This window comes from Anabrus simplex, chromosome 6 (assembly GCF_040414725.1).
Source record: "Anabrus simplex isolate iqAnaSimp1 chromosome 6, ASM4041472v1, whole genome shotgun sequence".
Taxonomy (NCBI): domain Eukaryota; kingdom Metazoa; phylum Arthropoda; class Insecta; order Orthoptera; family Tettigoniidae; genus Anabrus; species Anabrus simplex.
The window spans coordinates 115,773,611-115,792,187 of NC_090270.1; the positions used below are offsets into that span (position 1 = coordinate 115,773,611).

The 18,577-nt window shown below is 38.0% G+C and overlaps 1 protein-coding gene across 1 annotated transcript in view; it reads left to right on the top strand.

Annotated features, from left to right (window-relative positions):
- The window catches only part of LOC136875527 (uncharacterized), a 161,383-nt gene that overhangs the window by 114,087 nt on the left and 28,719 nt on the right, over positions 1–18,577 (top strand). Inside the window, exon 7 of the mRNA XM_067149075.2 lies at positions 5,062–5,226. Within this exon, the coding sequence (XP_067005176.1) occupies positions 5,062–5,226 (165 nt within the window). The remainder of the gene's footprint in view (positions 1–5,061; positions 5,227–18,577) is intronic.

The following is an 18,577-nucleotide window of genomic DNA, read 5'->3' on the forward strand; positions in this document are numbered from 1 at the left end:
GCAATATTGAAAGCACTTAAGTGGTGCATAAACAAAAATATGTGTGCGATTATACTCAGTGAGTCACAAGCAGCGCTGAACTCCATAAAAGATAAATATAACTTACACAATTTGGCAATACATGCGAGAGAGAATATATCAAAAGTTCAATAACCATATATGTTTCGGTTAGGTGCGAGGTCATTCCGCCATAAAAGGGAACGAAAGAGCTTACCAATTAGCCAAAGAAGCTTGTAATTCTAACTTGCCAGAGAGTTATACTAAATGCCCAATTTCTTTCATCAAAAGAACCGTAAAGGATGAAATGCTCTCTCGTTGAATGAACTGTGGTTAGCAAGCAAAAATGGCTTAGTAACCAAAGTCTTGTTTTTGCCAAATGTATATAGTAGGCTGGGATGTAAATATACAGTATAGTGTGCAACTTTCATTTAACTCAAGTGCTATCAGGTCATGGTAAATACAATGCTTACTTCGAGCGATTCAAAATTCCAACACAAAATGGCTCACTGTGCTTCTGCACTGAAGACATTCAAACTGTAGGACACATTCTGTTCAACTGTCCTGCTTTTGAGAGAGCAATTTTTGAACTTAAGATGCATTTGTTAACTTGCAATTGCTATTTCAAAAAACCACTAAATTTCATATTTTATAAAAAATGCTGCACTTTTCCATTTTCAGAACTTATTATGTATTTAAACATATATAATTTGATATTGTCTGCTTATTAGCTGTGTAACATATGTATTGTATATATTATGATCTGGTATTTTAAATATTAGTATCATATCATACTTTTATCTTTCCATGTCTGTTAATGTCTATTTTGCCGTTTGTGTATTGAATTTTATCAGAGAAATTGTATATTTTGTATAAATGACAACCCTAAGTTCACAGCACTTTGGAGATTAAATAATAATAACTTTATTATCCATTCCATTGCTAACGAATAATGTACTGTAATGTGCCCTCTCCCAGCCCTTGGAGCGTAGAGTATGGTATGCTGGTCATTTCTACTTCAGAATGATACCTACAACTTATTTGGTAGCTGTAACATCTCCGAGTATGTAGATCTTTCATATAATTCTCTGTCAAGGTTAAATATTTTCACCACAGGCTACCGTATCGTAAATATTTCACAATGCACAGGAATTGGAAACCAGCCTAGCGGTCCGTCATAGTCAACCTCCACTATTAGTAGACAGGTAGGCTACATTCTGTACTGTAGTGAAAAGTAAGGAAATGTAAGAGTGGCTGATAAAGTTGAATATTTATTTTCCGTTCTAACAGCCGAGAAATGTTGAGATCGAAATCTGCAGTAAAAAGAAAACATGTAGTTTTAACCATACAAAATAAAGTTAATATAATCGAACGGTTAAAGGTGAACTAGTCTCAAATTTGGCAATGAAGTTTGGTGTGGGTATGACAACAGTGCGGGACCTAGTGAAGAATAAAGACAAAGTGTTGCAGTTTGCGGCGAGTTCTGACAGTTCTCATGGACTCACTAAAAGAAAAACAATGAAAGCATCATCTTTAAAAGAACTGGATGCTGCGTTATTCACGGGGTTTCAACAAAAGAGAGGCGAAGGTGTACCTATTAGGGTCCTATGATAACAAGGCAGGCACAAATTTTTCACGAAATGATGGGGCACTCAGGGTCCTCACCAGCGTCCAATGGTTGGCTACAGAGATTTAAGGCCAGACATGGCATTCGAGAATTAAACATCAAAGGAGAAAAACTAAGTGGTGACAGCAGTGCAGCAGAAAACTTTAGATACGAGTTTAAGCGCATAATTGAGAGATACAATTTAGTTCAAAGTCAAGTGTACAATGCCTGTGAAACTAGACTTTATTGGAAGTGCTTACCCAGTAAAACACTAGCAGCTGCTGAATAGAAATTAGCTCCTGGCCACAAATCTAGTAAAGAGTGCGTTACCATCTTGTGCTGTGCGAATGTTAGTGGCGACCGTAAATCAAAATTAGCTGTTGTTTGTAAAGCAAAAAAGGAACAGTGATGAAATATTTCCCAGTAGATTATTGTCATAACAAATCTGCATGGATGACTTGCGATATTTTCAGGACTTGGTTTCATCATGTGTTCATTCTGCGGGTTCGAGATTTCTTGACCGGGCGAGTTGGCCATGCAGTTAGGGTCGCGCAGCTGTGAGCTTGCATCTGGGATATAGTGGGTTCGAACCCCTCTGTCAGCAGCCCTGAAGATGGTTTTCCATGGTTTCCCATTTTCACACCAGGCAAATGCTGGGGCTGTACCTTAATTAAGGCCACGGCTGCTTCCTTCCCACTCCTAGGCCTTTCCTGTCCCATCATCGCCATAAGACCTATCAGTGTTGGTGCGATGTAAAAAAAATAGTGAGATTTCTTGGCGTCCAAAGGCTTGCCACTAACGGCAATCCTTTTTCTTGATAATGCACCCTCTCATCCTATTGATACAGATTTGATATCAGAGGATGGAAACATTTTTGTTTCCTGTTTGCCACCTAATATAACTTCATTAATTCAGCCGATGGACCAACATGTCATCGCAACCTTTAAGGCGCATTATAAGCGGGAATTGCTAGGTCTCTTACTTTCCGAAGAAACATTGATGGTTGAGTTCTGGAAAAAACTCAACCCTAAAGAAGCGCTTAATCTTGCCCAGAAATCATGGGATCTAGTAACCGCTCAGAACATCACTCGATCGTGGAGAAAATTGTACGTTGATGTTGAAGAGCTCCCGACGATTTTCATGGGTTCACTGATGAAGATGAAAATGAGGGATTGATGTTCAAAGATATCCTGAAGACTATTGAAAATATTATTCATTTTGGAGATGAGGATGAAAGTAACATTTGAGGAGTGGCTTCATACTGACGATGTATTGCCTGGGCATCACATTTTAACTGATGACGAAATTGTAAATAAAAGCACGAACGGGAATTCAGCAGTCAACTGCGAAGTGACCGGTGAAAGTGAGGGGAATGGGGAAGGACAATGCGTCACAAACAATCGCGTACCGCTTCAGACCGCACTGGAGTCAGCTGAAATGCTAATGGAATTCTTGGAGCAAAAGGACGATACAGATTTTTCAGGCATTCTTGTAGTTAGAAAGCTCAGAATGGACATAAAGAAGAAAATAAGTTGTAGGAGAGTGCAAAAAAGTAACAGATTTTTTTAAAGCAGATTAAATGACACCAGGTAAATTAATTATTTATGGTCTGCTGGTAATTTAGGTGAATATTTAGTATGTTTTATTGTAGCTTTGACTACATTTTGGTTTTAAAGAGGGTTTAATGCACTGCATTTTAAGGTTATATGGTATGTATTTTATGTACTTCAAAGTCCATTAAAATTAGTAGCATAGATTATCCGTTTATTTTTATTAGCCGTTCATCCTTTCCCGGGCATTAGAATGGATAATCGAGGTTTTACTGTAGTTTATAATTGCAGAATTCATGGAGATTAGGCTATTTTTGTCTCTAAAATAGATGGACTGACTGTAGTGCATGTTATTGTCAGACATTTGGAGAACCCAGTTAGTAACCGAGACTTGTTATATTGCTAAAAGTGAGCTCTGCCGTATCCAGTATTCGGGAGATAGTAGGTTCGAACCCCACTGTCGGCAGCCCTGAAATGGTTTTCCGTGGTTTCCCATTTTCACACCAGGCAAATGCTGGGGCTGTACCTTAATTAAGGCCACGGCCGCTTCCTTCCCACTCCTAGCCCTTTCCTGTCCCATCATCGCCATAAGACCAATCTGTGTCGGTGCGACGTAAAGCAACTAGTGTTGTTGTTGTAAAAGTGAGCTCTAGGGACATAAACCAATGCTTGTGAGGGATTACTGAAATCAAAAGCCGGGCTGAGTAGCTCGGATGTTTGAGGCGCTGGCCTTCTGACCCCAACTTGGCAGATTTGATCCTGGCTCAGTCCGGTGGCATTTGAAGGTGCTTAAATATGTCAGCCTCGTGTCGGTATATTTACTGGCATGTAAAAGAACTCCTGCAGGTCTAAATTCTGTCATCTCAGTGTCTCCAAAACCCTTAAAAGTAGTTAGTGGGACGTAAAAACAAATAACATTATTATTGAAATCAAAAGTTACGCCTCTGTAGTTTGAATTCCATTTAAAATTGGAGGTCCTGTGGCTATGGTCATGAAATCAAAGCGTGTAAAGCTACAAGCTTGCTTATTTTTTAGGAGCATAGTCGTATTGTACATTTTTAACTAACAGCTTATAGTAGGTCCTCTGTTTAATGAACGTATGTGTGATAGTTCTCTGCTTCGATTGCTCTATAATTGTTTTTTTTCACAAGTTTCATGCATGTGAACCAGCACATATTTCTTGCTTTTAATGAAGTTTTGTCATTGCATAATTTTTATGATTTTTTTAAAATTTTATCTTTTTTGTTCTCATTCACATAATCTGTCATCAGATACATATTTCTTCTTTCCGATTTCTGAGACACAAGATCACTATTTCTGACATTTTACATAACATATCTGTATACTTGAGATGTTAGGTTTTCTTTCATATATCGATTCTGCATGTTCTGCTGGGATTTTTGGAGCATCACTTCTGCAGTCTTACTTTATGTAACTCACATGCACACTTTAAGGAAATAATTCGATAGTGTTTGCGTGATCTCTAAAATGTAAACTTTATGGATGGGTATCAGTGGTAGAGAGTCAGCCTCAGGATCCGAAGATCATGTGTTCGGATTTTTGAAGGGCAGTAGAAAGTCCTTTAGACACTTCACGTTATACGAGAGTCAATCACGCTTCTTCTGTATATATTTCTATTTCTTTTTTTTTTCATACGAAATGTAGTTTGTCATTTAAATATATTGTTCAGTAAATAATTGCTAATAGAAACACAAAGGTAGGGATAATGTGAGGTGTAATGAAAAGATAATGTTGCCTCTATTAAACATGTTTAATAAGCAATGTCTTTAAAAATCTTGAAATAACGATGTATGTTCTCTGTTTTCAGATACTAAATGTACTTCAGAAATTAGAACATAGTCTAGTAACTGATAAATTCTGTACACTATATTGCTTTGATTTTTTCAGACTGGTCATGAAAATGAGGCTTCATTACCTGTTGGCTGTGGACGGTGGACGTTGTTTGCTATGAAGGAACTGGCTTCATCATTGCAGATAACTGAAGGAAGTAACTGGAAGAAATTTGCTCAGTATATTGGTTTCACAAAAAATGAGATCAAAAGCAAGCTCCAGGTATTTTGAATACTTTAAACTGCATGTTTAATTTTTTTATCTTACTCTCACATTCCTATCAATTCCTTGATAGAAACCAGTTGCATTTGGGAAAGGATGTTTTGCTTTTGTAATCGTTATGAAGTATATTGTAATGATTAAGGACCGGATGATTATGACCAAAAATGTATTAAAATATGACAATAAATATGACTTAAAAGTTTCTTGGTGACATTTTTGAAATCTTCAAAATCTTGCTGCTGTGTAAATTAACATTATATTGAAAATATACTTTTAAAATCTAGAACATTCAATAATAATAAATAAGTAATAATATTAATTTTATTATTATATTTTGAATGTATGTAATTAATCATCATCATCATTATCATCATCATCTGGGTATCCTTCCAGCGGGCCGGCTAGGTCTTTTGTGGACAATATGCCTCCATTGGTCCCTTTCATTATAGAGTTCCTCTCCTTTCACATCCTGCAGTGTTGTTCCTTTCTCGATAAGGTCTGCATTTATTTGGTCCAGCCACCTTCTTCTTGGACGTCCAACAGGTCTCCTTCCAGGTACTGCCATTTCCAAGTATTGTCTTGGGGTTCTAGTCTCTTCCATCCTTTGCACATGCCCAAACCATTTCAACCCTGCAATGTGTAGTCTTTCTTCCATCGTACAGGTCACTTGGATGTCATTTCTAATGCACTCATTTCTAATTCTGTCTCTTCTTGTTTTTTGCATAGCAGATCGTAAAAATTTCATTTCACATGCTTGCAGTTTGCTGATGTCTCTTTTTAATAACACACAGGTCTCCAACCCATATGTCATGATTGGCAGTAGGTAAGATTTGAACATTGTTTGTTTTGTTTTTACAGGGACTGCTTTGTCCCACACTAATTTCGTACCTGATAGAAGAACATGAAACATTTTGTCACTCTGTTCTGGATTTCCAATTTAGCACTCACCTGGTTTAATACAAAACTGCCAAGATAGCTGAAGCTTTCTACACATTCAATTTTCTCTCCATGAAGTTTGAGGTCACATTCGCTGGATGTTCTACTCAATTTCATTGCTACTGTTTTCTGCTTACTCACAGTTAACTTATGTTCCTTAAATTTGTTGACCCAGCAATCTAATTTCCTTTGGACTTCTTGTTCTTTTTCTCCCCAGATGGCAACATCATCTGCAAACACTAATGCATTCAAATCTCCAGGTTCTGCAGCTTTAATTTCTTTAATGATTACATCCATGAGTGCAAGGAAAAGTGGTGGTGATAGTGCACTGCCTTGTTGTACGCCTCTCTGTGTTTGGAACCATTCGGATCTGCCATATCTACTATCAGATCTTTCCCTTTTTCCCAGTACTTTTCCATTAGTTGTCTAACAGCAAAAATTAGGTCTGTTGTTCCTCTGTTGCCTCTGAAGCCGTGTTGTTCTTCTTCAAACTGATGTTCTGTCCTTGTTCTTAATCTCTTCGCTATGATCTTTTCCAATATCTTGAGGCAGTGTGGTAGCAGGGTAAATCCTCTGTAGTTTGTACACTTTCTTCTGCTTCCTTTCTTGAATACTGGTATGATCAATCCTTTTTTCCATTCATCTAGTATCGTATTTTCTCTCCAGATTATTCCTAGTGTTCGATGTAGCCACCGAAGACCTTGTATGCCTGCCAATTCAGAGGTAACTCTGAACTCTGCACAGAATGAAATAAATGTCACATTTTGATGGGCGATCAGAAAGAATTATAATAGCAAATTACATATATTTTTAAGTTTTCAAATAGGAATGATCTGCTATTTTCACACAACGTTGACTTGAAGTGGGAAGGAGGCCACTCAGCATCGCAGGATGTTATTGGGTTATACAGTAGAACCTCGATAATTCGAAATCGGTTAATTCAAAATTCCGCTTAATTCGAAGAATCTCTCGTTCCCGGAAACATGAGATACAGTTTTGCATGTTATTTAAATTGTTTAATTTGAAATACGGATAATTCGTAATTCAAAGTACAATGTCGGCCCCGTTACCGAAATTCAGACTTTTAATTCGAAACTGCCTTTACAGTTTAAATCAATAGTATGTTACAGAGTAATTTCAACTAGAAATTTATTCGCGTCATAATAGAACGCGTGTTCCGGAATGTGGAGGGGTAGCTTTCCGCACTTACACTCACTTCGGTGCGTCTACAGTGCGCTTTATGATTGCTAAATTGAATGAAATCAGAATTCTTTTGTATTCAACCTTTTAAGGAACGCCGTAATATCATGCAACAGGCAGTGTGCGGAAAAACAGAATTCACGAACACTGGCGATGCCGACAGTTGACGAAAAACGTGGCTCATATAATAAATTCGTAGGCACTGAACAATATTTCACTGCCGACGCAACTGCATTGCTTTATTTTAATGCAAGCCCAAACGGTCTTATGGTTTTAAAGGAGAAAGTGCCAGCCGGGGAATCGTACAAATGTCGGGGATGGGGGTCATTGTAATGTGTTGCAATGCACATGGAAGCAAGAAAATTTATCCCCTCGTCATAGGAAAATTCGATAAGCCACAATATTTTAAGGACGTCGGGCACTTCCATGCCAGTACAAAGCATCTAAAAATGCAGACAGTACAGAAATCCAATGCATTTGCACAGGGGAACCAGCATAAGTTATCCTCGTCTTCGAAGTGTGTGATTTTTTTTTCTTTCGTTGCGTGAGGTTATGTTTGCAGTGATTTATCCAAGTGCATTATTTGAACATTGTAAATGCACCTTGTTGGACACATTTCGGAAATAGTTCTTTCCATGGCATTTGAAAAGTTTAAACTGTGAATCGAGATGATTGCACGTATTCATGGGTCTTAGAACACTTTGTGACACGGCAAGTGTTTACATTTCTGAAGTACGAGAGAAGTGCCATGGCGGGAAATCGTACAAGGATAGAGTCATAAGAAAGTTCGATTTTAAGGGTATCGGGTACTTTCTGTGTAAATACAAGGCATCTAAAATGCATACAGTATAGTAATCCAATGAATAAAGCACTTGCACATTGGAGCCAGCATAGATTTCTCCTCGTCTTTGAATCGTGCTTTTTTTTTTTTTCCCTTTCGTTGCGTGAGGTTATGTTTGCCAGTGAGATATCCAAGTGCATTATTTGAATACTGTAAATGCACCTTCTTGGATACATTTTGGAAATAGTTCTTTTTTCATGGCATTTGAAGGGTATAAACTGTGAATTAAGGTTAACTGCATGCAGTAACGGACCTTAGAGCATTTTGTAACGCGGCAAGAGTTGGTACTTCTGAATTGCGAATTGGCGGTTAATTCGAAATCACGTAATTCGAAGTCCGATTTTTTAGTCCCAACGACTTTGAATTAACGAGGTTTTACTGTATTTGAAATACGTTAAATCATTAGAGTTCAGGCGCTTTATACACATCTGTCTTTTTGTTGACAGTTTACCCTTCTAATTTACATAAATATATATTTCTATGAAAGATAATTGTAAGAAATTACGGACAATTGAAGACTGGACATCAATAACGGGCTAAGTGCCAAAAAATTGAAAAATTGTTTAGACCCGAAAAAGCGAGCTCTGTGCCAATGCCAACAACCTATAAAGAGGGCTAACTGCCATGACCATGATTGTAGTGCATACAAGGCCCGAAAGATGGCATGAGAGGTATGTGCCGGGCTGCTAGTGAAGCTATTACGGGCTATGTGCCACCGAGATTTTACTGTTGAGAGAGCAAGAGAAGTAATGAAACAAGATACTATATCATCTCAGCTTCCTACGAGTGACGAATGTACGTGTTCGATGGATCTTCAACAAGTTCTATCACTACCTTCTCTAACCCATGGTCAGATGTTTTATTCCCGTCAGCTTTCATGCTATAACCTGTGTGTCCATGTTAGTGACAACAACAAGGGGTTCATGTATTTGTGGCACGAGGGTATGAGTGGCCGAGGTGGTAATGAAGTTGCTTCATGTCTGTTTAAAGCACTCAATAGTCCTGAATTTGTGAGAAAACGAAAACTTAATGTCTGGTCGGATAACTGTATTGGCCAGAACAAGAACAAAATGATGATGTTTCTTTAGATTTACGTGACGATTACTGGCAAGTATGATGAGATAAACCATAAATTTTTGGTCTCTGGTCATTCATTTTTATCTTGTGACAGAGATTTTGCACAGATCGAGAAACGTAAAAGGGTGAAAAGTGTCAAGTTCCTAAGGACCTGGTCAAACTTATGGTGAATGCAACACCGAACAATCCTTTTACGGTTACTATGCTTCAACCTGATGACTTCTTTGATTTCAAAGAAGTAGCTGATTCATACATCAATACGACAAAACTAAATATTTTGAAATGCAGTTGGATTAGAGTTCAGAAAGTCACACCCGGAGTCGTCAAGATGAGAAAAATGTTTAATGAATTTGAAGCATGGAGCACTTGCAAGGTTCTCAAGAAAGGGATTACCACTAATACAATCAAGAACTTGGTTTTACCACTACAGCCGTGTCAAAACAACTTGTCAGCTGAGAAGAAGAGAGATCTGCAACAGATGCTGCCGTATTTGAAGGAAGAGAATCGAGCATTCTTCGAAGAATTAATCAATTAAAATTGTTTTGTATTCTTAGAAAAACTATACTAGGATGTTGTAACGAGACGTAAAGTAAAAAAAGAAGGTAAACTGTAATTAAATGCATGTACTAGGACTGAAATAAACAGTTAAAATTAATAAAAACTTGAGATTTTTCATTGGCACTTAACTCGTTTTTGCTGGGGAAAAAAAAGTTCTACATTTTGCTGAATAAAATGTTATTTTCCATTCATAAGAGAAAGGAAATTAAGAAAAAATGCAATAGGAATATGAATCTTACCCTACATAATAAATTAAAAAATTGGTTAAGGTTTTTTATCAAAAGATCTTTGACAAAAACAAAAAAATTGAATAACTCAAAATCAACCTTTTTGGCACTTAGCCCATTATTGATGTCCAGTCTTCAATTAAGAAATGTGAAAAATCCGTCTTTGAGACAACTGCAAGCCGGTATGCGAAAATGGAATAAAAAGATAAAAATATGACAAAAATACAAGAATTCATGGGGAAATATGACCATAATATGAAAAATTACCAGAAAATGGGGGGAAAAACTAAAAAGAACCTAAATATGACCTTATATGACCCGTGAAAATTGCATAGTTTTAGTCCACGTAGGTAAAATCATGCTTAACTTGTATTTTCCATATAAATAATATAAAGAAAAAATATGACGTCATAAACATCCGGGCCCTAATAATGACGCACAAATCAAAAACAGTTACGCATCACTTTCCAGACAAAAGTTCTAAGGCATTTTATACAGTTGAAGTTTTTTGTTATATGTGAAGCCATCTCTTTTCAGTTTCATTTCAGTTAATATAGAACTGTTAGGCTCTTCAGTCTGACAAAACTAATTTTGAAAAAATAAATTTATAAAGAATATGAAGAAAGAAAACATATGGTAACAGAAATTTTTTAAAGTTATTTCTTTTTCAAAAAAAATTAAATCAATGTTGAAGTGGTACTTCAAAACTAATGCATCTTCTAGTTAATTGACTACCAAAACCAAACAAATCACTTCAACTATTAGCTAACAGAAACAAAAATCACTCTTCTTGAGGTAAGCCCATTGTGTAGCAACCTCATTCAGGACAGGGTAACATGTCTCATTGCATGAATGCGAGCCTGTTCCCTATGTGGCATGCTGTCTATAACTTCATTTAACCATTGATGGTCTAATTTATCCCATTTTCAACCTTAATTCGATTAGTATTATCCATTTTACAGACTAAAATCAGACGGTTCAACTTCAATAATGCTTATGTATATCAGCCCATGTTGGAACATAAAAACTAAGCCAACAGTATACAAGTACCAGTTGAACCACACCAAGGCACAACAAAAAACATTGAAACAGAAAGACTTCCAGCTCGAGACTGTTTTAACAATCAACATTTCAGTTTTTTGACTTTCATCATGCTTTTTAAAAACCTTTTAACTAACAATTCATTTTGTGTGTTTCATATGTTTTTAATTCATCATACACGTCTTACTGAGGATGACCCAGTGCCGGGTCGAAACATGTCTATTTATGTGTGAAGCTTCGTCTTAATTGGACATAAAAAAATAAAAAATAGTATTGGCTAGGAGGATTAAAATAGTTTTGTACAATTTTCTAAGAACATTCTTCATTGTCAATCCTGAGTAACTCCTGTAGATTTCGTGGTGGGGCAGGACGTGTTTGTACAGCTCTTTTCAGTCGATCCCAAACGTTCCATGGGATTCATATCGGGGGAACATGAAGGCCAATACATGTGGGCAATACCGGCATGATTGATGAAATCATTGATGATGCCTGCACGATGGACGCAGGATTTGCCATCCATAAATTTGAATTCTTCCCTGAAATGCTGATGAAATGGTTCAACGATAGGTTGGAGAATGTAATCCCAGCATTGGGGAGCGTTGAGTGTGCCCTAGATAGATAACTACGGTATCCGACACCACCACATGATGCACCCCAGAACACACTGATCTGCCACCTGGCTATACTCTATGGACGGGATATCTCTGGCATGCAAAATTACCAGGTGCCCTCCACACACTTAGATGGTCATCGGGTATGGTACATATGCGCCATTCATCTGTGAAGAGAACTTTGCACTAGTTTTCCATACTCCATTCTTGGTGTCTTTAAGCCCATCTGTACCATTCAGCATGGTGTCTAGGTTTAAGGGCTGGGCCTCTACATGGCTGTATAGATTACAGAGAGGCATCATGGAATCTGCTTCGTACAGTTTGGTTAGATACGTGCCAAATTAAAATATTAAGCGAGTTATTTCACCTTTTCGATACAAATTAAATAGTGCATTCAAAAGGTGGAATAACTCACTTATTATTTTAATTTGGTTTAATCAAAGTTCAGTACAGACCCATAAAATGAAATTCATTTCTCTAGATAGATACGTGCCTCCAGGTGGCCCCCATAAAGTCATTGTTAATCATGGTGGCAGTGTGGTCGGGGTTCTTGCGGACTAGAAGTCACATATACCGGTCATCTACCGCAGTTGTTGCTCTAGGGTGACAGTACGGGGCAAATCACGAGCACTACCTACATTTTGGAAACTATTCCAGGTCCGTACCACATCACTCTGGCTCACTGCTATTTGCCTCACAACGTCTCTTGTTGACAGTACTTGTTGGCATAAAGCAATAATCCATGTACGATCAGACGTTGATATCTGTCGTCTTGCCATCACAAAACATCCATACACTGATTACAAAAGCCCTCCGCTGTTTTCTGAACGAAGTTACACATGTAACTGCCTCACCGACATTTGCCAAAATGAGTATGCTTGCGACAGATGGGACTACACGCAACTTTGTTTACATTTTCAGACAGTTCAAAGGAGGTCTATGTGTTGGTTTCTCTTTACATCCGTGGCTCATTTTCCTGTTGAAAGTGATTTGATTTTTCCTACTCTTCCTGGCTTGTTGGGTCTAACACACGGTGAAGTTTTTCTGTCATCGTTCACTCCCTTAGCCTTTGATAGTCCTCTATCCAAACTGCAATACAGCAGCATAGTGATAAATTTGTGGGTCTTTTTCTGCACATAGGTTTCATCAAACCTGCTAAGGGAGAACTCCTGATGCCAGTAACTACAAAAATAATGAGCCAAGATATAAGAATCAAGAGATGGTTTACGATAGATTAAGGAGAGGAAGATATCTAGGTATCGTTCGCGAGAAGAATTAGAGAATTAATTGAGAGAGTATTCAGTGGAGAGAATTTTATTTGGAAAATAGGTGTTGAAAGATTGATAGAAGAGAACTGAGTTGAAGAAGCCCTAACAAGGATAGAAAATTAATAGCAATGGCAGGAAAAAGTATGAGGTTAAATGCAGGTAAATCCCTGATAAAAAGTGGATGGTATAATAGAATGTTCAAAGAAAAAGATACTAATTATGAAGGCACTTAAGAGATACAAGAGTGATGGAGGACAAGTAGCTAGTAACAAAGTTTGTGAAGAAAGGAAAAAACACAGAGCAATCTTAACCCATTCGCCTCACATTTAAATACCATAGGAGTGCACTAAGAAAGCACATTTAAATACCGCTCTGCGGCCGTCGTCATCATACTATTATTTAGAAAATCACACAAAACCAACCAGTAAATATTCCTTTCTGAAAATTTGCATGCATGATAATGAAGTAATAAATTTACCAGTGCCACTATTTTAGTACGTCTGCTGGGTCTGGTACACTTCAAAACATTCTTCTAAGCGAAGAGCACTGCCAGCAACTTTCACTTCTTTTACCCCAGTTGTAGCACACAACACACCTTCTAGTGACTTTTTATTTCTTCTCTGTAGGGGGAATACACATGGGAAAGTGGGCCCATGATTTAGCTTGTAATCTGGTGGGAGTGGTGCTCGCTGGAGGTCGATCTCGAACCGAGTACTCCGGCAAATGAACAGTCTCTAGTAGCTGCTGTGCAATGCTAGTTCTGAAGTCCGTGTATCTCGTCTTTCTGTTAGCAGCGATCTTGTGATACACAGTGAAGGAATTGGAAAATACACATATCTAGGAGGTAAAAGAATATTTTCCTATACCCTTTCACTGTGCGTCGCATGACGGGGAACAGAGCTGTAACCTGATCCTGAAGGTCAGCACCACCCATCCCCTTCTGGTATTCAAGGCCACACTTGGGCTTTATCACTTCTTCCCTAGGGGTTTGCCCTCTCTTTCGTCTGAGTTTGCCTGTCCCTGTCATGTCAGCTGATTTGTGTTTAGTGGTGAGAAAGCAAACATCCTTGTTATCTTTCCACTTCACACACAACATACTGTTGGCAGCCCACGTCTCATACTCTCTACGTTTTAGTTTCGTCTTACTGATATCGCGAAGCATGTCTTTTCGGTTCTGTCTAACAGTTCCAATTACATTCATCTGCTTGTCGTGTAGCCTTTTGAATAAATCTGGGGAAGAATACCAGTTATCTAAAAACAATGTATGTCCTCGGCCTAACAAGGGCTCACACATGTTGAGCACAACATTTGTACTTGCTGGCAGACTTGGATCTGTTACATCATCACCTACATAAATTTAGAAAGACAGACAGTAGCCAGAACTTATTCACAAATTTTGTAAACTTTTATTCCAAACCTAGAACGTTTAGACCTATTGCACTGGACATATGAAAGGCGGCCTCTGAATTTCATTAGACTTTCATCTAGAGCAATGTCTTGTGGAGTTAAATATAATTCTGAAAATTTGGAGCAGAAATGTTTTATTATAGGCCCAATCTTTCTTAGTTTGTCACTACTATCGACTTGTTCATCGTCAACAAAATGTAAAAATTGTGAAATTATAATAAATCTTCCCCTGCTCATGGTTTCACAAAAAATAGGAGTGTTTATACACCTGTTTTTACTCCAATATAACTGTATTCTTGACTTTCGCACTTGTGACATTTGTATAACTAACGCAAAATATGCCCTAATTTCGTCGGGTGTAGTCTCAAACCATTTGTCATCGTCTTTCAACTTTTTGCTGTCAGGATTGCTCAACTGTTTTGTGCTGCATATGAATTTGTCTCGACAGATATTTTGTCAAACAAACGGTTCATGTATTCACAAAAACAAAGTTCAGATAGTGGCTGCGTATCAGACTTTTTCAATAAGTTTTCACTAACCCCACTGTATTCACTAAACTTATGTACAACAGGTTTATTGTCATTTTTTGTCCAGTTCCAGTCAGTCAAGGTAGTCTGTGCCGAGATACGAGCTCGTTTTGAAAGACTCGGCACAGCGTCGTCATTTGCATCACTTTCTGTGTCATCAGAACTATTATACGCATCGCTAGTACTTGAACTAAGTACTTCAGGGTATATTTCGTCGTCACAAACATCCACTGCCTTCAGTATCACTCTCTAAAACACTATCTATTAGTTTCTGTATTCCTTCTTCATCAACACCAGCACATCTGCTTGACGCCATGATGGCAATTGACAGGAGCGAAATAATATGAAAAAGGATTCTCTTATCTCTTGTTCCGGAAGTGTGTGAGAACCTGGTGAAAGGGAAAAAACCGAAGCCACGAGTGTAAACTTCAGCTCAGAATGCATACAAGTGGCAACTGTGGGTTAGTGACTGAACTACATGGATTGATGTACAGCTGTGCATCGCGGCGAGCAGAGCTCGTCATTTGATTCATACGCCACGAATAACTGTGATGAGCTAGGGTCGTCAAATGATGCGATTGGGTTAAGAAAGACAAAGTTGGAATGGCATTTTAAAAAAAAGGCTGACATAAATAAAAAAGGTAAGGACAACGATAGCAAGAAAGTATGGGATAAATCAGATAACCAAGAACAACTTGGGTGCTGGGGGGAACAATATGCTGATGGTCATAGTATTTTAAGAAATTATTGACTAAAGAAAACAGATGAAGGGCTCATCACAAGGGGATTGTGGTTTTGGGAGGGGTTTGAGTGTCACTCTGCCTGAATTAGATGAAGCAAGAAATACGGGACCTGTTAACAAGGAGCCAAAAATGGAAAATCAGGAGCTATTTTGGGAATCACATATGAATTTTGGAAAGAGGTGGGAAAGCAAAATGGCACGATGGAAATTTTGACATGGATATTCAACAAAATCTTTGAGAAAGAGGTATTCCCAAAAGCTTGGAAAAAGGGATAATATGCCCTAAATACAAAAATAAAGGGGCCAGATTTAATTCAGTTAACTGTAGGACGATAACCTTATTAGATACATTGGGGAAAATATATACTGGTATGCTGGCAAAAGGACTAATGAACTGGGCAGAGAGTCATTCAGTTCTGTCAAAATTTCGAAGTAGTTTAGTAGTTTCAGAAGAGAGAGAATAACACCAGATGATTTTTTATGTGAGAACTCTTATTGACAAATATCTAAAGGAAAAAGGAGGCAAGCTATATATAACATCAGTAGACTTGGAGAAAACATTTGATACTGTGAACATGGGGGCAGTCATTACCAGATTGAGACAAGTTGAGTATAGTATAAAATGATGAGAACGATAGAAGAGGTATGTTGAAGTAAAATGTACAGTGAGAGTGAAGGAGGAGGAGTAGTAAGAAAGATTATTTCTAAAATGTAAATTGTCACCTATTTTATTTCTGTTGTTTATTAATGACATATTAGAATTTGAAAGAGAGGAGAGACTTGCACTGCCATGTTTAAAATATCTGGTTATTTCTGGTCTTGTCTTTGCTGAAGACATAATCCTGCAGTGCAAAAAAGTATTGATGGTATCGAGAAGTACTCTTAAGGAGTGAAATATGAAAATGAATGTACTAAAAACCAGAGTAATGGTTTGTAGAAAGGGGATTAGAAAATAAAACAAAGCAAACTGGTATCTTGAAGGAGTAAATCTGGATGTAGCTAACAAGATAGAATATTTAAGAATTATAATATCAGGAATTGAAAAATGGTCTGAACACATCAAGAGTGCAAAAATGATTGGTGCAGCAGCTCTAGCTAGTATACAAATATTAGATAACAGAATGCCTAATATTGATTTTAGAGCGCAAAGAAATATATTCAGTGCTGTTATTAAATCTAAAATGTTATATGGTTCAAAAGTATGGGGCACAGAAAAGGAAATTGCAATGTTTGATTCAGTCACTAGTAGATTTAGTAACATAATTGCAGGTTTACCAAGATGTACAGTGAGTAGTGGTGCAAGATTACCGTGTACAGATTAGTGTAAACTTGAATATAATTTCAAGAGTAATAAAATATTGGTTTAGGTTAAAAAGAACAGGAGGAGAAATTCTATATATAGCTTTCCTACATCAAATGAGGTACAGGTGGGGTGCTGGGCGGTTAACTTAAAGCAATTACTTGAAGGAATTGGAATGAGAACTATTACAAAAAAAAATTAGAGGAAAGAAAAGTGTAGAAAAATGGCACAGAGAGTAGCAGAAATAGAAGTACAAATGCCAAGAGTTGTGGGTTAAAATGAGAGAACTCTGGAGGAATTAGTTATTTTATTTCTAGGCATGAGAATAACACATGATAAATTAACAAAAAGAGAATACAGGGGAATGGTACAGTGGAAGTAAGGCATTTAAAGAAGTTGCAAAGGAGTTAGGTAATACAAATTTCTTGAGACAATGTGAAAGTGCAAGAGCATTATGGGTTAAATATTTGGAAACAGAAGTGAGAAATAAAATAGAAAGAGCATTTGAATATTATACTAATATTATCACTCACATCATGTGACATTCTTCATTAGATTTAGTAATGTTTTAAAATTATATATTAAGTTAACTTTAGATCTCATGACCAGCTGAGGATGACCTCTGTGAAGGTCGAAACCGGTACTGCTTAGTAATAAGATATAATAAAGTATTGATTAGGTGGACGGTACCCATTCTTTGTGATTGTAAATACAAAGTATCAATACGGACATGAAACTGATAGATTACAATACATACATATACATATACACTGAAGGAAAAGGAAATTGCAACACCCAGAAGGAGTGGTGCTACATTGCTGCAATTGAACATGCAGGACGAGTGTTCGGTTGTGCTTCGATGATTACACTTTCAGGTCCCTCTGACCGCAAGTTTGGACAACAATCAATACAGGATGTGCCCACCACGTGCTGCAATACATTGATGAATTCGTCGAGGCATGGATTCAATAAGGCCCTGGATCGCTTCCTGAGGAATTGTGGCCCATGCTTGCTGCACTGCACGGGTCAGTTGTTCCAGAGTTGTGGGTGGCTGAGGAGGGTTGGCCAGTTGTCGACCCATCATGTCCCACACATGCTCAATAGGACTGAGGTCCGGGGATCTGGCGGGCCATTCTAAGGTTGTGATGTCGTGGAGAGCTTCTCTGGAGATGCGTGCAGTGTGAACCCGGGCATTGTCCTGCTGAAACATCCCATTAGCAATGTTCGCCATCATAGGGACAACCACTGGATTGAGTACCCTATCAACGTACTGTCGAGCAGTCATAGTGCCCTCAACAAGCACTGATTGTGATTTCACATTAAAGCCAATAGCTCCCCAGACCATAATGCTTGGTGTTGGCCCTGTGTGCCTCTCGACAATAAGATCTGGACGGCCCCTCTCCCCGGTACGTTGGCGTACACAATTCCGTCGATCACTGCGGGCAAGACAGAAGCGCGATTCATCACTAAAGACGACCCTATGCCATTCGTCGACCCACGTCGATCTTTCTTGACACCAGGCCAGCCTTACATGTCGCTGTTGTGAGGTCAATGGAACACCTTCTGCAGGGACACGGGCTCGTAAGCCAGCTGCACACAGGCGATTACCAACTGTT